Here is an 18,480-nt window from a genome sequence, read left to right as displayed (position 1 = left end):
AGCTGGATATCAGTGACGTGTGGAGGGCTCTGAATGTGAGAAGTGGGGGTGTGGTGGAGGAGGTGGGGGTGTGCATTTTAAAACCTGCTAATCCTGCTGTCCTCAATCTCTGCCTCCCGGAGGAAGAGGAGGAGGAGGCGACGGGACGGACGCGCACTGCTCCTCTGCGACTAAACTTTGTCGGCTCATACCAAATAAGCAGCTAAGATTCACAACTGTTTCATTTCCCCGCTCCTGCTGCAAAGCAACAGACCATCGCTGACACCGTGAAGACGTAGCATTTATTCGGAGTTAATCCTGTTACCCGGAGGATTTTAAATACCTGCCGGTGCGATGAGCGCTGCGGAAAACTCCGCAGAAAGCGACTCCAGCAGTAAACTGGAGTCTGTGATCCAGGTGAGGCTCGCCGGGCCCGCTCCAGCTCACTTGATCATTTCATTAAATGACGCAGGTGTGGGGCAAATAATAGCGGCTCATCTGGGGCGTGCATGCGCTTGTTTCTGTTTGGGAGCAGTTTTGTGTATCTATTGCGCAGCAGTCGTGGTCCTGTGCCTGTCGTGGCACCGTTGGGTTTGTGGCACTTTTCAGACACATTATTGTGATCACTCGGTTTCTGTCATGTGTTGGGATTTTCTGTGTTTACAGCCTTATTTCATAGTTTCTCAGCTCTGTGTTGCTGATCTTTCTCTAAACGTCACAAACTAAATAAAAACGGCTGCGCCTGTCCTCCTCCACCAGAGGCTGGAGGAGAGCGTTCTGTCTGAGGAGAAGAGGCTGACAGTCCGGGGTCCTTCACCTGATGCCCCCCCTACATGTCTGCCAGCACGAGTGCGAGAGATTGTAACAAAGAACCTCAGCGACAACGGTGAGTTGCCACAGTCCTCTCTCCTTCACATCAACTCAGTGCCGTCTTTGCCTGACTTTGGCCTTTCTTTGAGCAGCAGGGGCCATGTCCTCGGTCATGTCCCTCCAGGAGGAGAACCGAGTACTGCAGGGGGAACTGGCGAGGTTGGAGGACCTGCTGGCACACAGCAGAGCCGACCGAGACGAGCTCGCCATCAAGTACGGTGCAATCAGTGAGAGGGTAAGGCAAGTCTCCAGGATGCCTGCAAACAGCACTTAGTGGTCATTTTGGTAGAATAGGTTGAGAGGTGGATGGAATCATTATAGCCTGTTAATCTCTTGCGACAAGCTCAAACACTCTTCAGGTGCTCTGGCTTTACACACATTTAAAGCTGAGGACCGTGCCACATTCCCTTTTCCTCATTTATGTGTTTTTTTTTGGGTCCTTCCTTTGTCTGAGATTTGCTCGTCTCCCAGGTGATGGGGGCTGGAATCAACTGAAGTGGAATGTTGCCATGGCGTCTGTCACCCTGGGTGACTGTAAACAGGGGCTTCAGTGGCGAGGGGAGATGCAGTGTTGGGTGGGTGGGTGAGTTGGGTGCTACGGCTCATTTGGGGTGGGTTTAACATTACAAAAGGAATAACTGCAGCCTGCTTCCTAAAGCACGAAGAAACTGTGCCGGAGATCGTCCAAAGGAATCTTTTCTCTTTAAAGAATAAATAAATTTATATATGTATATTTTACTCTTGTAGGCTGTTGAGATGCCTGCTGCTTTAATGTCACACATAAAACAACCAGTTTAAAGGAGAGTGTCCACCTTTTATAACTTAATGGACTCATTTCAAAAGTGTATTTAAAGTAATAACTGGTCTCCGCTTTGGGATACAGACACTCTGTAGTACTGAGCAGCTGGAATATATGTTAGTATGTGAGTCAGCTTTCTCTTAAATATAACGGAACTAAATGGCGCTCACCCTGTGCTGTTCAAAGTGCCAAAAAATGATTTATAAACTCAGCAGATGTGCCTCTGTCCAGATGTCACGATCAGGTTACAAAAAATAATCCACAAACCTTCTTGTGAAGAGTTTCATTTAAGAGTGAACATCTATACAGCATAGAAAGAAAGATGTGGCTGAAAACAAAGTTAGTATTTCTTAAGTACTATGACCTCCATTTATGTAGTTTAAATGTAGTATTTTCCTTCATTTTATGCATTCATGAGAGGTTTCACGGGAAATGATCAGGATGTGTTTTGTACCAGTGCCATCAGTGTACGCACAAGCTGTCCAGAACAGCTGTTAAATGGTGAGATGGTTTGGGGAAATTCTGTTTTAAAGTCTGGAAAATAGTTCCCATCTCAAGTACTTAGCTCATTGAGAACATGTATATAGGTATTTTTGGATGCAGTCCAAACTTGGCAGTGCCATGCAGATCTGTCGTGAAGAAGTGTGAAATTAAACCCGACCCCTTGCCTCTTACCTTTCATTAAAACCACAGCTGGAGCAGGCGCTGCGTTTTGAAACAGGGGACGAAGACCACGATTCACCAGAGTCACGCAGCTTGGCTCAGCAGAATGTGGATTTGCGCAGGCGGCTGGACGAGGAACAGGCGGCCTACAAGCGCAAACTCACCGCATACCAGGAGGGGCAGCAGAGGCAGGCGCAGCTCGTGCAGAAGTTGCAGGCCAAGGTGCGTCTGTTTTATTTCCCTCTTCTGTTAAGTTGTTATTGATGAGGTTTGACTACTGGTGTTATTTCCTGCTCCTTCAGGTGCTTCAGTATAAAAAGAGGTGTGGTGATCTGGATCAGGCGCTGCAGGAGAAGTCATCTGAGTTGGAGAAAAACAGTGTAGGCGACCTCGAGTTTACTGTAAACATAAGGAAGCCGATTTTTATGCACAGGTTAAAAATAATATGTCCATGGTCATCTTTTGATTTTAGGGTCACAGCGAAACATCGAATGGTCGCCATCAAGATGAAGCAAGCAGCAACCTGGAGGATGCTTTAATCCGTCTGGAGGAGGAACAACAAAGGTGATGCATCATGAGAGAAGAGACATAAAATGATTTAGCTGTAAACCTGTAACGTCCTCAGACTGTTGAAAAGTAGTAGTGCAGACAAACCAGAGATAACTCAGAGAAAATTCAATATTGTTTATATAGTGTCAAATCAAAAAAAGGTAGAGATCCTGCAATATTAGAGAGAAAAACCCAACAATCAACCAGAGTAAACATCTGGTTAGACACCATGCTTTTAAGATTTTTAGGGTTGAGTACAATAACCTCAGTTTTATCTGAAATTACAAGCAGAAGAGGTCATCCAGATCTTTGCTCCTTTAAGACATTCACACAGTTTAACTAATTGGTGTGTGTTATCTGGCTTCATGGATAGATAAAATTGTGTGTCATCTGCATATCAGTGAAAATGTATGCTATACCTCGCCTAAGGGAAGCATGTATAATGTAAACAGAATTGGTCCTAGCACTGAATCCTGTGGAACTCCATAATTAACCTCAGTGTGTGAAGAGGACCATTTACATGAACAAATTGGAGTCTATGAGATAGATATGATTCAAACCACCTCAGCACAGTACCTGTAATACCTACAGCGTGCTTTAATCTCTGTAGTAAAATGATGTACAATATTAAGATGTCAAATCAGAATCATTCGTAACCTCCACTAAAGCTGACGAGCTCTGAAACCTGTCAGGAACTCTTCAAATAAGCCATTCCTCTGCAGATGATCAGTTAGCTGTTTTACAACTACTATTTCAAGAGTTTTAAAGATAAAAGTTAGGTTGGAAATTGGCCTTTAATTTGTTAAAACAGCTAGCAGTGGCTTAATAAGTGTCATTGTAAAGAATTGTGGCACGTAGCCCATAAATAGAAACAGAAACATTAAAACCTGCACTAACACCATTTTTTTATGTCAAACTTTTTTTTTAAATTTATTATTATTATTTTTTTTAGCAAAGTCTAAGAGGAAATTATTTAACTGGTATTTAAATAACACATTTACACTGTGACCCACATTTATGACAGCTGTGGTTGTGGGGATAGAGTGAGATGTCTGCTAATCAGAGGGTCAGGGTTCAGTCCCAGTGTTGAAATGTGTCTAAATTAGTGTGCTAGCTAGGTAAAGCTACTTTTGTCTGCTCCTTTATTCACAAGGAAGCAGCTTAGCAGGTTTCTACGCGTGTCTCATTAGGCAGATTTGTTACACCAGACGCCTGTCCTTAACCCAAAATGACTTGTGACTCCTGCTGGGATCAAACCAGAGACTGCTGCACTATAGAGGCACTGTGTGTGTCTGTGTGATTGTTAAAAAGTGTTTAAGAGAGCGGGACAAAAAGCTTTATTAATGTAAGTGTGGCCTATGATGTAGCAGCACTTTGAGTAGTATGAGCAGAAGACGACTGTATAAGTCTGTTTACCACAAGCATTCATACAGTGCTTTATTTTGTGCACTTCAAGCGTGTTGTCTCTATCACACTCACACTTCAGTGGCTGTATCCAGGACAGTTTTCGGTTCATTTCATCATCTTGCCCACATCTTGCCTTCCAATTATTAGTTGAACCTCCTGAGCCACAGCTAGGGTTGCACTGACTCTACAATGCTCTCAGTGCAACTTGAGCACCGGCAGTTTATTTAAAAAACTTAAATTCAGCAAGGTCGTCCTCTGAGATCAAATTCTGCTTTTGGGAACATCACACTATGATAGCTCCCTTTGAAGCTGCAAATAAATGTATATGGATTTATTACTTTAATTTTACATATGCAACAGTCTTTAAAAATGAATTTAATCAACTTATTCTTGTTTTGTTTTGTTATTGTAAGGATCGATGGACAGAATTGATATAGATGGTATTGCACTCATGCAGGAACAGCGTATTTTCATGGCCTATGTATAGCAGATATGAATAGTTATCTAACTGCCAACATAAGCTGTTGGCCAGTTAGTCCACTGAGTTATTATTTTTAACTCTTTTTATTTAGGGACTGAAGATTTTTGTGAGACATTTTTGCACATGCAGCCAAAACTATTTTTACAGGAATGAGTCATGAGCTCATCTGTGATTGTGCTCCGTTGTAATTTGACTTTAACTTTTACACCAAAAACATAGGGATTTTGGGGTTGGGCGGCTTTTTTTTTAAACCACGCAGACTCTAGTTAAGGAGGATTTCATGAATTCAGTCATGTATTATACCAAACATCTGCAGGCCTGATCAATCTTCTCCTTTGCGTTTTATTTAACCACTTTCTTTGTAAACAGCTTCAGCCTGAACTGCGTGTGTTATATTTGAGTGTTTCCATGTTGTGACTTCAGGAGCAGCAGTCTGTCTGCAGTGAATGCAATGCTGAGAGAGCAGTTGGAGCAGGCTGGTTTGGCCAACGAGGCTCTCAGCCAGGATATCCGCAGGCTCACTGCTGATTGGACAAAAGCCAGAGAGGAGCTAGAGCAAAAGGAGTCTGACTGGAGGAGAGAAGAAGAGGTGGGAGAGGGATGCTTCCCAAATATTAAAAGGAAATTCAGGAAAGCATGAATTCAGAATAATTATTACTCGTTTTAATTTCCTTTGGCCTCCTGTTCAGTCTTTCCACAGCTACTTCAGCAGCGAGCACAGCCGACTGCTGACACTGTGGCGACAAGTGGTCGGGTTCAGGAGGCATGTCTGCGAAATGAAGAGCGCCACTGAAAGGTAAACTTTGTTCTCCTCAGTCTTATTTTATCTTTTGACTCGTGTTTTGTCTCTCACTCCTTCCCGCCTCTCTCCAATCTCCCGCAGGGACCTGTCAGATATGCGTAATGAGCTGGCTCGGACGTCCCACTCTGCTCAGGTGTCCTGGGCCGGTCTGTGTGCCACGCTGCAAAGTCGGGAGGGAGGAGCAGTTCTGGCTCTGGAGCAGGAGAAAGCTCTGAGGGTTCAGCTGGAGCAGCAGCTGAGAGGTCGAGTGGCAGAGATGATGAGCTTTCAGAGCAGGATGGACGCAGAGAGAAGCGAGCTCAACGTCAGGTCAGGGTGCCGAGCCGTCCTGCAGGCTTACAGTCGTATAAGTTGTTTTTAATCGAGCTGTCCAACAGGAGGAGCTAGTAAAAGTCCCCATTGTGTAACAGCAGGAAGACTTCCAGCACTTTTCATTTAAAACAACAAGAACTGACTCAAAGTGCAAAACTAAAGGTCCTTTTTACCGTCCGTGTGAGTTGAATTTCATATTGTCTGTTTTCGTTCTCAGGTTGTCCGATTTGGTGCGAGAAGGGGAGAGACTAAAGGGACAAATTGAAGAGCGTGACAGAGAAATTGCGACACTAACGAGGAAGCTCGAGGTGAGACAGCAGTCACGGAGGCCATAATGGTTTCATACTGGTCCGCTTCATGTGCTTCATGTGAATTATTTCCCTTCAGGAGCAGAGCGGCAGTGATGAGACTGACATGCAGATGATGAGGACTCACACTGAGACGCTGTTAGACACACTGCGGGACATCGCTCAGGTAAACAACACACACATTTTTACATCAGCTGATTTCTCAGTGGGAACCCAGATGGAAGGGATTCATTTTAACCTGCGTTTACAGACGGTTTCAGCAGACGGAGAGTCGTCATCGTCAGAAGCAGATCAGGACAATTCTGGGGCTCTGATTCGTGACTCTTTCCCTCGAAGGCCGTCCTCTCCCACTCGACCCTCCTCGCTGTCTCCTCTCCCAGAGGCAGCGCTGTCTGCTCTCCGCTCTGCAGTCACAAACAAGACACTCCAGCTGCAGGTGACATGTTAATCTACAAACACAAAGGACCGTACACAAACATGGAACTCTCTGATAGAGGTCACCGATTTTATTTGCCCCCCTTTTCTGGATGTTTAAGACAAGCTAAACGACTTAAAAATCAATGAAGCTCAGACATTAAGTGCTAAAATCTGTGGTGAGACTTTAAAATCTTTCATGTTGTAGGTGCTGTATCCTTGTAACACCGTCATCATCATTCCCTCTACTTGTCCGGTTGTGTTTGCAGGATGTTCGAAGCCGTCTGCTCTCTGCTCAGTCGTCTGTGCAGCAGTTACGAAAACAGCTTTCTGAGTCCGAGTCGGCTAAAAGAGACGCAGAACAGAGAAGCCAAACTCTGCAGCGGGAGAGGGACGCCGCTCAGAGAGAGAGAGAGGCCGCGCTGCGAGAACGGGACCGTGTGAAGCAGGAGAGAGACACGCTGGCCAGGTTTGCCAAACTTCACCTACAAAACCCGCCTCGAGACCCAACAGTGCATTTATCCTCAACTCTGCATTATATTCTCACATGCACACACACACATGTGGTGAATGTTGCAGCGAGAAGGTGAGCCTGGAGAAGACGGCGCAGGCAGCGCAGAGCAGCAGCCAGCTCCTGCAGATGGACTGCGAGAAGCTTCAGCTGACCGTGGCGTCCGTGCAGCGAGAGCGAGACCACGAGAGGGAGGAGAAGGAGGCTGCCATGCAGGAGAGAGACCGGGCGAAGGCAGAGGCGCTGAGGGTGTAAGCTGGCTAATTCGTAGAGATTAAGTGAATGTGATGTGGGCACTAATCCACACGCTGCACATGCTCACAGTGTGCCATTCAAAAGATCTGCATCAGCTTCCTCTACATAAGCATCTCAGTCATTAACAAACTCCTCCCTGTACAGCCCCAACATCTCATTTACAGCTTTTGTGTAAAAGTTTGACTCTGTTCACAACTATTGTGCTGTCCAGTCGTCCCTTCCTGCAACAGAACAACAAGCTTCACACACTAACAGATACACACCAAGAGTCCTGCCTGATTTTCAGTGAACAACACGTGTTGCCTCAAACAGACAGAAGCAGTTGGATCAGAGCGAGAGTCGAGCTTCTGCTCAGCGTGGCGAGTTGTCTGCAGTGAGGGAGACTCACCAGCAGGGGGAGGTTCAGAGGCAGCTGCTGGAGCAAGAAAAAACACAGCTGTCTGAGGCGCTGGCTCGGGTAAGAAAATAGTAATAGTCTGTGTATTTGTCAGAGGTGAAGCGCTGCTAGAGTACTGCCAGAGTGCAAGGGAGGGACACTCTGCCACTTTTTTGTTTTGGATGTATTTGTTGAGAGGAAATTAAAGTTAGTCCATTAAAATTCAGTTGTCAGTTTCAAGGTTTTTCATGCGAGAAAGTTAATGAAGGCAAAACGAGTGGTGGAAGTGTTCATGATATTAAGGTGCAGATTTAGTAGCAGTGTCCCAAAAACAATAGAGCATGCTTCTTTCAGTGCTAAATGTAATGTTAGACTGTGTGTTGCAAATATCAGTAAATCAAGTATTTTAAATATTTTCCCTCAGACAGCAGCTTTGTAACGCCGAAAGGGGGAGTTATACGATTATTTTTGCAGCTGACCTCATAAATATATTTTTAGGAGTTTCCCTTTCGAAGCGCTGACTGTACGACTGTACATGTCGTCTGTGACACAGATTTCAGCTTTTTGAATAGTTTGTCATGAAGCAGCACTCCTCTGGAGCTCCTGCCTCCACGTGAGCTGTCTGATGTAACTAAAACTCAGAAGACTTTATGTTTTTAAGTTTAGTCAGACATTCTATTCAGTTATTCTTGAAAACTTTCAGATAAACTTGTGGTGCAATAGCCCGACTGCTTAAACAAATAGCACCTGTTTGACCGTGATTCTTCCCTCCAGGCTGAGAGCAAAAACACGGAGCTCTGTCTGCTGCTTAACAAGCTCCAGTCTGAGGATGCAGCTCTCAGAGACTCTCTGGCAAAGATGGGCAGCATGAACGAGGGTCTGGCACAGGACAAAGCAGCCCTGAACACCTACATCCTCAAGGTAAGGGAGCTGCAGTGCTATTTAAAACCTCCACATATGTAGTTTCAAGCCCATTTGATATGAAATACTTTTGTGTCTCTGTGGACGAGAGTTAATGCCAGTGTAAACAGAGTAATGTAGTTAGATTCAAATTCAGGTGTTGCCAAACTGTGATTGGTGTGCGTCATCACCCTTTTCCATCCCAGCCGAGTAAAATAAACAAACCTGTTCTAGATTTTAAGAGAGGTTTTCAGGCCTTTAATGTGACTTGCTCTCACCTCTGTGTCTAAGCTCGAGGAGGAGAAAGCCTTCCTGCAGACTCAGAAACGCGACGCTGAGCAGGAAAAGCTGACCATCAGAGATGAGCTGGTCCGGCTGGAGCAGGACAGGCTCGAGCTGGAGTCCGCCCGCATCACACTGCAGCAGTCGCTGCAGGACGCCGAGCTAAGCCGTGTGGGGATCGAGGTTGAGCTCCAGAGTCTCAGGGCTGAGAGACTTAAGCTGCAGGAGAAAGTCACCCAGGTACAACTACACATTACAGGGAGTGCAGGATTATTAGGCAAGTTGTATTTTTGAGGGATAATGTTATTATTGAACAACAACCATGTTCTCAATGAACCCAAAAAACTCATTAATATCAAAGCTGAATGTTTTTGGAAGTAGTTTTTAGTTTTAGCTATTTTAGGGGGATATCTGTGTGTGCAGGTGACTATTACTGTGCATAATTATTAGGCAACTTAACAAAAAACAAATATATACCCATTTCAATTATTTATTTTTACCAGTGCCTTGAATGATGGATGTTGCATTCCTGTGCACATTGTCTTGTAAATAAGAGAACACTGGAAGATATTTCCTGTTTGGAAAACACCGGTCTATTACCAAAGCTTGGTGAAAAAGCAGTCGAAGCAAACAGAATTCAAAATCTGGCATTTTAACTATGACTCTTCATTTTTATAAACCCCAAAAGACGAATTTAAAATATTTAAAACACCCATTTAGGCCCATGTTGTTTGCAACATGGGCCTAAAGCGTTATTTTGAATGACCCAAAAATAAAGGCAGATAATACGACCACATGGCTGATTTCTCGCCTCAGTTATTTTAAAAACACATTTAAAAAAGGAAAGTTTTTAAATCAGACAAACTGTTGGTTAAACTTTGAAACCCAGAAGAACGCAGCAGAGGAGAGACGTGTGTCCGGTGTGTGCAGGTTGGTTTTTGCAAGGTTGATGAGAGACCGCTCACATACGACGCTGTGACATGCAGTACCTTTTCTGTTTTTGAATCATCATATACTTCACACTAATTATAAATAAAAGTGGGCCTTGATATAAACCATGAAGCTGTCTGATATAACAGTATGAAGGTGTTTCAGCTCCTCTCTTTTTAAGGCTTTTGAAAGCCGTTCTCTGATTGGCTGAACTTTGCAAAGAGAGCTGTGGGCCTTAAATGACAGTGACAAGTACATCTCTTACAACTGACATAACAGAAACTGGGTGTTTATAGGACTCTGAAGTCTGAGCTTTTGGCTCACAGAGGTCACTTAACTGACCTCATCATTTTGTACTCGACAGCTTTGTGGCGAGGTGACCTCTTTGGGTTCTGAGTTAAGTCTCGCTAGAGGAGAAGGCCAGAGGAACGAGGTGGCCTTGGAGGAGGTCGGCCGCAGTCAGGCAGAGCTGGCCCGGGACAAAGCGGCCCTCGTGGTTCAGCTGACAGCATCTGAGAGGGAGAACGCCATGCTGTCTGAGGAACTGGCTGCTTTCAGGCATGTTTGGTTTCAGACTTGGTTAATTACTCAAAAGTGCTCAGTGCACGTGTGTGTAAGTTGTGGTTGTAACCTGCAGGTCGGAGCGTGAGTCCCTGGAGACCAGCCTGTTCGAAGTGCAGCAGCAGCTCGTTCAGGTGGAAACTCGCAGAGAGCAGCTGGAGACAGAGAACCAAACCCTCAGAGTCCGCTGTGAGACGGCTGCAGGTGAGAGGAGACGTGTTTTTTATAATTAAAGATAATAAAAGTTGGTCAATAACAGGAAAGCGTTGTATTTGTTTTCCTGATTGTGATTTCCAGCTGAACTGAGGCGCGTTCGCTCAGACGGGGAGATTGCGTTGGCCCAGGCTGAGCGGGAGAAGCAGACTCTGAGTCAGACTTTAAATGCGGCACAGCTGGAGGCGCAGCAGGCCTTGCGCAAGGCCTCCTCTGAGCATCAGGAGGAGGTGGAGAGACTGGTCTCAGAAAAGGTGAGTGGGTTCAGTGGATCACTGTTAGTTTAAATGCTATTTGTATGAATGTTTTTACACTTGGATGAATGTCATCATGGTGTTTTGCAGGAAGTTGTGCGGCACAGCTTGCTGATGGAGCATGAGGTCACGCTGAGAAAGCTCAGGCAGGAGATGGAGGATCAGCTCAGCAGAGCAAAGAGAGAAAAAGAGGAGCTGCAGGATGAAATGCGGACTCTGCAGCACGATAGAGATCAGTGTCTCCTCCAGGCTGAGACGGAGAAACAACAGGTCTGATCCCAGCCTGTGAAACTATTCAGCGTCTAGAGCTGTGTTTATACATCAGATAGCATGTGTCATTTAAATCTTTGGTTTAAAACAGATTTCTTAAAATAATGTCTTTGTTAGAAATGCCAGCATGGCTCAGGCTGTTCCTTCCCCCCTTTTTAAACTTTGTTTTAGTGTTAACCAGACATTTTCTGTCCTCCCAGGCTCTTTCCTTGAAGGAAGCAGAGAAGACGGTTTTGTCTGAGCGGGTTTCCAGCCTGCAGGCTGAACTGTCAGCTGCAGCCCTCGAGACCGAGCGAGTGGCCAGAGAAGCAGCTCATTACAAAGAGCAGGAACAGGTGACGGGAGGAAACGTGGAGGGTTTCACTTCCTGTCCTGATTTGTATTTTGTTGCTGTTGTCGAGGCACGAATGAAAGATTAACTAGAGCATCACCTTGTTTGTTTTCCTCAGATCAGAGTTGGCGCTCTGACCAGCGAGGTGCTGGAGCTTCGCTCTCAGCTGGAGGATGCAGCCTCCGCTCGTGAGAGGGAGCTCCACAGTCTACAAGAGACATGTACTGATCTCCGCTCGCGTGCTGACATCGCTCTCAAAGAGGTAGATCATCCTCTACAAGAGCCAAAATGCATAATATCAGATACCAACATCCTAACATATACCTGGTTTCCACTGATGTGCCGAACCATGACTTGATGGCCCACATTTGAACGGATTTGAGAAACAAGAAGTTAGAAAATAAATTGCTATAAGAAGAAGATCAAAGCGAGGAGAATCTGCCACTGACCATCAGTGTTTACAACTTTTTTGCATCTGTGGAAGGTTGTAGATATGGGCAGAGGTCAAATATGAAAACATAAAACAGTTTAATTAATTTGTTTTCATGCTGGAAACAAACAAATGTTCTGTCCAGTGACCTCATTTCATCTGATTTTCACCCACCAGCTGGAGCAGTGCAGAGCCGCCCTCGCAGCCACAGAGGAGAGCCGAGACCAGCTGAGGCGGGACTTGTTGGAGACTGAACGCCGCCTGAACCAAACTCAGGACTCAGCAGAGAGCTACAGGAGAGAGGGCACAGAGCTGCGCCGTGGCTTCAGTGATGTCACCAAGGAGAGAGAGGCTCTCAGCCAATCAAATACTTACCTGAGAGAAACTCTGCGAAGTGCAGAAACTGAAAGGATCAGGTATGCATGAGATCGGCAAAGTAACCAGGGACAGAGACACAGAGTAGATGAGATGTGTAAGCAGTGTGTGTGTGTTTTGTTAGTGTGAAGCGACAATGTGAGGAGAAGGAGCAAAAGCTGTCTGTGCTGGAGGAGAATTTGTCTTCCACTCAGAAGGAGGTGACAGAGCTGCGGAGCTGCCTGAGAGAAGTTGAGAGATCACGACTGGAGGCTCGGCGAGAGCTGCAGGAGCTCCGCAGACAGGTCAGGCATGCAGTCATCTCTCTCACATCTGAGCAGAACCTGGGAAATATGTTGCACACAGTTTTGCCTCTAAATGTAAATTTTCCTTTTGTCTGGCTCCAGCTGAAGGTCCTGGATGGAGAGAAGGAGCAGAAGGAGAGGGAGGTGGCAGAGCTGCAGACTCGCCTGTCGCTGGAGGAGCAAAGAGACGAGGAGAGAGGAAAAGAGGTTTTCACCCTCAAACAGAAGCTGGCTGAAGCCGAAACAGCCAGAGAGTCCCTCAAGAAAGAAGTGAGAATGGAGCAAAGTGAAGAAATTTCCAGCTCTTTGTTAATCTTGCTGTCTTCAGTGCGTCACTGCTGTCTCTTCTGTCTTTTTTTATGTTAATGCAGCTTTCCATGACTCAGAAGCGTCTGCTTGAGTCTGAGTCGGGCTGGCGCAGCTGCGAGAGAGAGCTGACCGCTCAGCTGCAGGAGGCTCGAAGCTGCGAGAAGAAGCTTCAGGACGAAGCTAAGAACTTGTCCCTGCGTGCTCAGACGGCCCAGGACTCCGCCGCTCACTGCAGCCTGCAGCTGAGCGAGGCGCAGGGCCGGCTCGCCGCCACTGAGTCAGAGCTGACCCGAGCCGAAGCCACGAGGAGGGACCTGGAGTTTCGTCTGAGCAGCCTGCAGTCGGCGCTGACGCGGACGCTGGGCATTGGAGCGAGTGGCAGAGGACCCAGGGGGAGGAGCCCAGGAGGGAGCTCCACATCACCTGGCAGCATGTCACGCCACCACAGCGTCTCACCTTTGCGCTCCTCGCTGTCGCCTCCTAAAGGTGAGAAGCAAACACGAGGCCTTTGTTTCATTATTGTTGCAAAGTGTATTTAGCTCGAGGACAGGATGTTTCATCACTCTGATAAAAAATGACTCCAAGACTCTTCAAATTTTAGCATAATTATAGAAAAAAATTACTGCTTACTGACACTCATAACGAATAACATGAGGAATTACTTTTTGCTGGTCTTGTCTCTGTAGCATTATAAGAACCCTCCTTCACTCCTTCAGCTATCTCAGCGTAACATCTTTCTGTTTCTCCTGTACAGAAATTCGAGGAAGCACCCCTGACAATACTTTGGGCTCAGGCGCTGTATCTCCTGAGAGAGGGGATACACCGGTGCCTCTTCTTCAGTCAGAGCTGGACTCCGAGACTGTGCGAAGCGGTCTCAGAGACTTCCTCCAGGAGCTGCGTGATGCACAGAAAGAGAGGGTAACGGGGCTGCGCGGCACAAAAATGACAGTACATAATAACTCGAGGATAATCTCTTTGTTTGTGTAGCTCAAGTCTTTGTTTATTGCTAATTTTGAAGGATGATGTCCGTTGTCAGCTGGGGGCCGTGCAGCGGGAGCTGGAGGAGCTGAAGGTGGAGCGGGACTCTGCTATGAGTCGACTCACTCAGCTGCAGTACTCCATGCAGGAGTACCAAGAAGGTTAGAGAGTTTACCCAAGTTGTTTAGAAAGAAGGAGATTTTAGATGAGCTCAGGGAAACTTTTCGCTTTCAACAGTCTGCTTGTGTCAAACTCTGAAATAACCTTCATCTGCACAATGAAGGCAAGCTGCCCAAAACCCATTTCTGAGTAGAATTAAAATTAAGTCCGATAATCTACTGCAGGCTGTGTTGTTTGGATGTCTCATTATAGGGAAGCGTGGACTGGATGAGCGCCTCACCACCACCCAGATTTTGCTCCAGCAGCAAGAGGAGGCGGTGAGGAGAGGAGACAGAGAGCGGCGAGCTCTCGGCGACCGGGTGAAGGATTTAGAGCGAGCGCTGCAGGCCTCTGAGACGGATAAGAAGCACATACAGGTACTCCATGTTTTGTGTTGTCACTCACACAGCAGTGATCCCAGCTCGGCTACAGTCAACATATGGTAGCGCAACAGAAGGGCAATAACTGGAAGCGTGCACTGTCGACAAATGTAATAACAACAGATGCTGGCGCACACTCAGTGTTGCACCACCTGTGGAGTCCCCTGCCAGCTCTCCATATGTTTGTTTTTAATACCAGCACCTTTCAAAATGATTCACCTTCTGGGCTGTGTGTGCTACTGAGTGAATCTTTTATCTGTTGTATTTTTTAGAACAAACGTATTGAGAAGACAAGGAGATTGTTGAGCTGTGGCTCCTCTCTGTTTCTAATTGTCTGTTCAAACATAAGTGAACGTAGACTTAATATGACCCTTCTCCTCCATCCATCTCTGCAGGATCAGTTAAATAAGCAGCGTGCTGCCGAGATCCGCCTGGAGGTGGAGAGGAAGCGCCTGCGGGAGGCGCTAGAGGCAGCTGAAGCTCGCGCCACTAGGGTGGAGCTGGGGAGGCGCAGTCTGGAGGGGGAGCTGCAGAGACTCAAGCTGAGTCTGGGAGACCGAGAGGCTGAGAGTCAGGCCTCCCAGGAGCGCCGCGACTCTCTCGTCAAACAGGTACAGAGCTGTTTATTTATGACTCATGATCAGCTTAATGTGATTAGTTGGGCCTGAGAATTTCCTTCTAATACAGGAGATTTAATGTCACTGATCAGCTGGTGAACATTTAATTATGATTTAAGGCTGTTATTTATTCTTATAGTCTGCCATTTAGCCAGACTGATGTACACTATAGTGTTTACATATACAAATAAAGCAACGACTTAAATACAAAAACATCAGAATTAAAAACTTAAAATCTAAAGAAAAAAAGCAATTAGTGTCAGTAAAAGTTACCTTGAATTCATAAAAGTCCCATTAACTAAATAAAAGAGATATAAGATGGATTTAGATTAACAGATTTTGCAGAAAGCGCACAAAGAAATCTTAGAAACAGTGCTGCTCTGTCTCCGCAACCATAGTCGACATCAGGTGAGATCTGCAGCTTCTTTTTACAGCTCGCTGACCTGCAGTCGTGCAGCCGGGGCTGATGTCCTTGAGATAAAAAGCTTTGCTTTGGGGGGCAGCCTCTGCTCTGTCGCACCGTGGATATGTGAAAACTAGTTTCAGTTAATCCACCACTCACTCCTGGTTTCTGTTTCCAAGGAAACATTATTAGTTGTAGTGATTATTCACTAAAATAAAAGCATTATGCAGCAGCTGCACTTTATAGTTGCCGTCCTGGTCGCTGCACTACATTTGACAAAAAGCAGCACTGAAATCTCAATTTGATTAAAAGAAAAACAGTTGTTTTTGTTTTGGCCTGAAATAAACTGGTTTTGTACTAATTGCAGGTTACTGAAGGAGAAGCCCGCGTAGCTCTGCTGCAGAGAGAGGTGGAGATGCTGAGCCAGACTCTGCTCAAATCTCAAGAAGGTGAAACTTTACTCAGAGAAAAAATCACTTCTCTCAACCAGACGATTCAGGAGGCGGCGGCCCTTCAGAGCAGCACGCAGGGTCGTATGGCTGCCCTGCAGAAGACGCTCAGCATGGCTGAACAGGACAGAAGGCTCCTGCAGGTGAGGGAGAAAACAACGGGCTTCAAACAGCGTGGCTCAGATGTGAATGTTGACGTGAGAATTATTCTATGCCGTTAAGGAACAAATGGATGCATCCCGAGCGTCATTAGCTGAGGCGAGGAGAAACACGGCCACCCTCACTGAGTGCGTGCAGAGCCTGCAGACCGAGCTGACCGAGAGTGAGCTGCGGCGAGAAGAAGTAGAGTCTGAGCTGAAGAGCGCTCAGGAGGTTAGAGACAAACAGATCGCCAGAGACGCTCGTCCACCTGCAGGGCTGCCGATCTGAAGCTGTAAAAGAGTAGATTCTGCACAATGCTGAACTCAGGCCGGTGTTCTTGATAGATTTCTGTCTTCTTCCGTCAGGCTCTGCGACAGCGCTCAGCCAGTCTTGCGGAGGCTCAGCGCAGCGCCCAGTCGGCTCAGACAGAGCGGGCCGCTGTGGAGGAGCGGCTACGTGCGCTGCAAAGAGCAGTCGCCATGCTGGAGACGGAGAAAAAAGATGCAGAGAGGCAGGCTGTGAGGCTGGAGAAAGACAAGAACGCACTGAGAAACACACTGGACAAGGTCAGCGCTGTGTCAACACGTGTTTGTTTTCTTTGTGACCATCTGACATTAAAGATATTAGATTTATATGCCAGTTAAGATTCAAAATGGCCTGCAGAGCCTTATAGCTACACCACACACGCTGATGCATTAAAATTACTTTTAAATAAAATATCAAAACAGCCTGAGAGAAATAAAATGTTAAAAACATCAGATAAGTACGAGCTCCTCTACAAAATTGCCTCCAAGCAAATTCTAATTGCATGATATCATTTATATAAATCATTATAAAAACATGAGAAGTTGATTCTTTTAGTATTCTAATAAATATTTAATATTTACTTCCCTTCATTTAAATAAATGTTTCCAGAAATTCTGAATTAGATATGACATTTATAAAAATATAAAGTGTTTCCTTTGTCTCTTAAACTATAGAACTGCACAAAAACACCGCTCGCATACTGTGTTCACCATCTTGGATGAGTGTTTTAGTCACCACACCACCACACCAGCTCGCGTCCCTGTTTTGAACGGCTTGCTTCGCTGTTGTTACATGTCCATGGTTACATTTTTCATCAGGTTGAACGTCAGAAGCTGAAGTCTGAGGAGGGCACGATGCGGCTGTCTGCAGAGAAGAGTCGCCTGGATCGCTCTCTAAACACAGCCGAGCAGGAGCTGCAGGAAGCACAGCAGCAGATACTGATGCTGCAGGTAGGGAACGGCCGCTGATGGAGGCAAAAGACGACCAAACTGCTGCCGAATCCTGCTGAAAGATTTTGTTTACTTAGATGTGGCTGGATACGTCTACTGGAAGTGAGGGTTTGTGCAGAAAGAACGGGCGAGAAGAAAGCCAAGCAGATGTTTCACAGTGACAAAATAAACCTGAGTTCTCGACTTGAGCAAGGAGCTTAAAAAGAGTTTAAAATGATTTTTTTAACATGCAAGGTGACATAATTGTGTAATAATCTACATTTTTCCCGTGGATGTAAAAAACAAGATTAGTTTTAATGTTATATTGTAAAGCTTAAGTTCATAAAGTGACATCTGAGTAATTTTCACAGATAACCAAACGATTGGACCAAAGACATGAGATAGTTTTGGGAAAGCTTCATTTTAATGATGCTAAAGTCTTAACTATGTTTTTCTATTTACCACAGACATGCCAAAAACAAGCAAATAAATTAAGCTGCAGCGGGTTTTGGAGGAATTTTGAAACGCTCATTAAAGTTGTTTATTTCAGGCCGGTTTAACATTTCAGACTTCTCCTCTTTTCTCCTCATTCAAGCCAAACTTTTCCCAAGCTGCAGAAATGTGCTTTAACCGTCGCAGTAAATCCCAAAGCTTTAACGTTCGCTGCAGAGTTTTAAAGACTGTGAGGCTAACGGCCGTGTTTGGAGTCTTTTTTTTTGTTGCGTATTCTTCGATTGCTGAAGTCTTAAAAAGAGGAAAACACTTTGTGTTGTGTGACCTGATTCCTGCTGGAGGTTTGTTTGCGTGAACCATCACTGATTTGGTGGAGGACTTTAAAAGTCTCATGTCTGACTCGATACCAGATAATTTCATTTCTTTGAATTTACTTTTTCTAGTTCACAGATCTGGAATCAGATTTGGACATGACTTTATTAGACTATTATTTATGTGACGTCTTCTTTCATTAGGATGATTCACTTTTCCCGCATTTTGTCTTGCAAATGACACACAGCTTGTAGTTGACCTTGTTGGACAGCTGTTTTACATGTTCTTAGACAGGCTCACTGCAGCGCTCCAAACGATATGCTTTATTATTATTATTAATTTATTTTTTTTACTCTGTTGTAACTCCATCCATAAAACTCCAGTCGTGTTGGCTTTCCTCCAGATGTTCTGTTCCTCTCCTTTTACATTTGGTTGTCTTCCCGCGTGTGTGTGTGTGTGTGTGTGTGTGTGTGTGTGTGTGTGTGTGT

At 45.5% G+C, this 18,480-nt stretch overlaps 1 protein-coding gene across 1 annotated transcript in view; it reads left to right on the top strand.

Moving 5' to 3' along the window:
- Positions 1-121: 121 nt before the first annotated feature.
- The window catches only part of crocc (ciliary rootlet coiled-coil, rootletin), a 20,749-nt gene continuing 2,390 nt past the window's right edge, over positions 122-18,480 (top strand). The window contains exons 1-35 of the mRNA XM_005741442.1: positions 122-396; positions 739-865; positions 942-1,084; positions 2,342-2,533; positions 2,614-2,691; positions 2,784-2,875; positions 5,172-5,337; positions 5,438-5,544; positions 5,632-5,859; positions 6,080-6,170; positions 6,250-6,336; positions 6,421-6,606; positions 6,854-7,053; positions 7,164-7,346; positions 7,663-7,807; positions 8,501-8,647; positions 8,918-9,148; positions 10,203-10,396; positions 10,476-10,603; positions 10,697-10,866; positions 10,957-11,136; positions 11,337-11,471; positions 11,586-11,729; positions 12,075-12,313; positions 12,397-12,556; positions 12,659-12,826; positions 12,928-13,351; positions 13,620-13,783; positions 13,884-14,004; positions 14,216-14,379; positions 14,778-14,993; positions 15,770-15,994; positions 16,074-16,223; positions 16,358-16,558; positions 17,117-17,248. Coding sequence (XP_005741499.1) covers positions 334-396; positions 739-865; positions 942-1,084; positions 2,342-2,533; positions 2,614-2,691; positions 2,784-2,875; positions 5,172-5,337; positions 5,438-5,544; positions 5,632-5,859; positions 6,080-6,170; positions 6,250-6,336; positions 6,421-6,606; positions 6,854-7,053; positions 7,164-7,346; positions 7,663-7,807; positions 8,501-8,647; positions 8,918-9,148; positions 10,203-10,396; positions 10,476-10,603; positions 10,697-10,866; positions 10,957-11,136; positions 11,337-11,471; positions 11,586-11,729; positions 12,075-12,313; positions 12,397-12,556; positions 12,659-12,826; positions 12,928-13,351; positions 13,620-13,783; positions 13,884-14,004; positions 14,216-14,379; positions 14,778-14,993; positions 15,770-15,994; positions 16,074-16,223; positions 16,358-16,558; positions 17,117-17,248 — 5,781 coding nt within the window. The 5' untranslated portion in view covers positions 122-333. The remainder of the gene's footprint in view (positions 397-738; positions 866-941; positions 1,085-2,341; positions 2,534-2,613; positions 2,692-2,783; positions 2,876-5,171; positions 5,338-5,437; positions 5,545-5,631; positions 5,860-6,079; positions 6,171-6,249; positions 6,337-6,420; positions 6,607-6,853; positions 7,054-7,163; positions 7,347-7,662; positions 7,808-8,500; positions 8,648-8,917; positions 9,149-10,202; positions 10,397-10,475; positions 10,604-10,696; positions 10,867-10,956; positions 11,137-11,336; positions 11,472-11,585; positions 11,730-12,074; positions 12,314-12,396; positions 12,557-12,658; positions 12,827-12,927; positions 13,352-13,619; positions 13,784-13,883; positions 14,005-14,215; positions 14,380-14,777; positions 14,994-15,769; positions 15,995-16,073; positions 16,224-16,357; positions 16,559-17,116; positions 17,249-18,480) is intronic.

This window comes from Pundamilia nyererei, unplaced genomic scaffold (genome assembly GCF_000239375.1).
Source record: "Pundamilia nyererei isolate P.nyererei 1_Seehausen unplaced genomic scaffold, PunNye1.0 scaffold00110, whole genome shotgun sequence".
Classification (NCBI taxonomy): domain Eukaryota; kingdom Metazoa; phylum Chordata; class Actinopteri; order Cichliformes; family Cichlidae; genus Pundamilia; species Pundamilia nyererei.
Note: the sequence above shows the minus strand (reverse complement) of the source record. Positions and strands in the feature narration are given on the sequence as shown.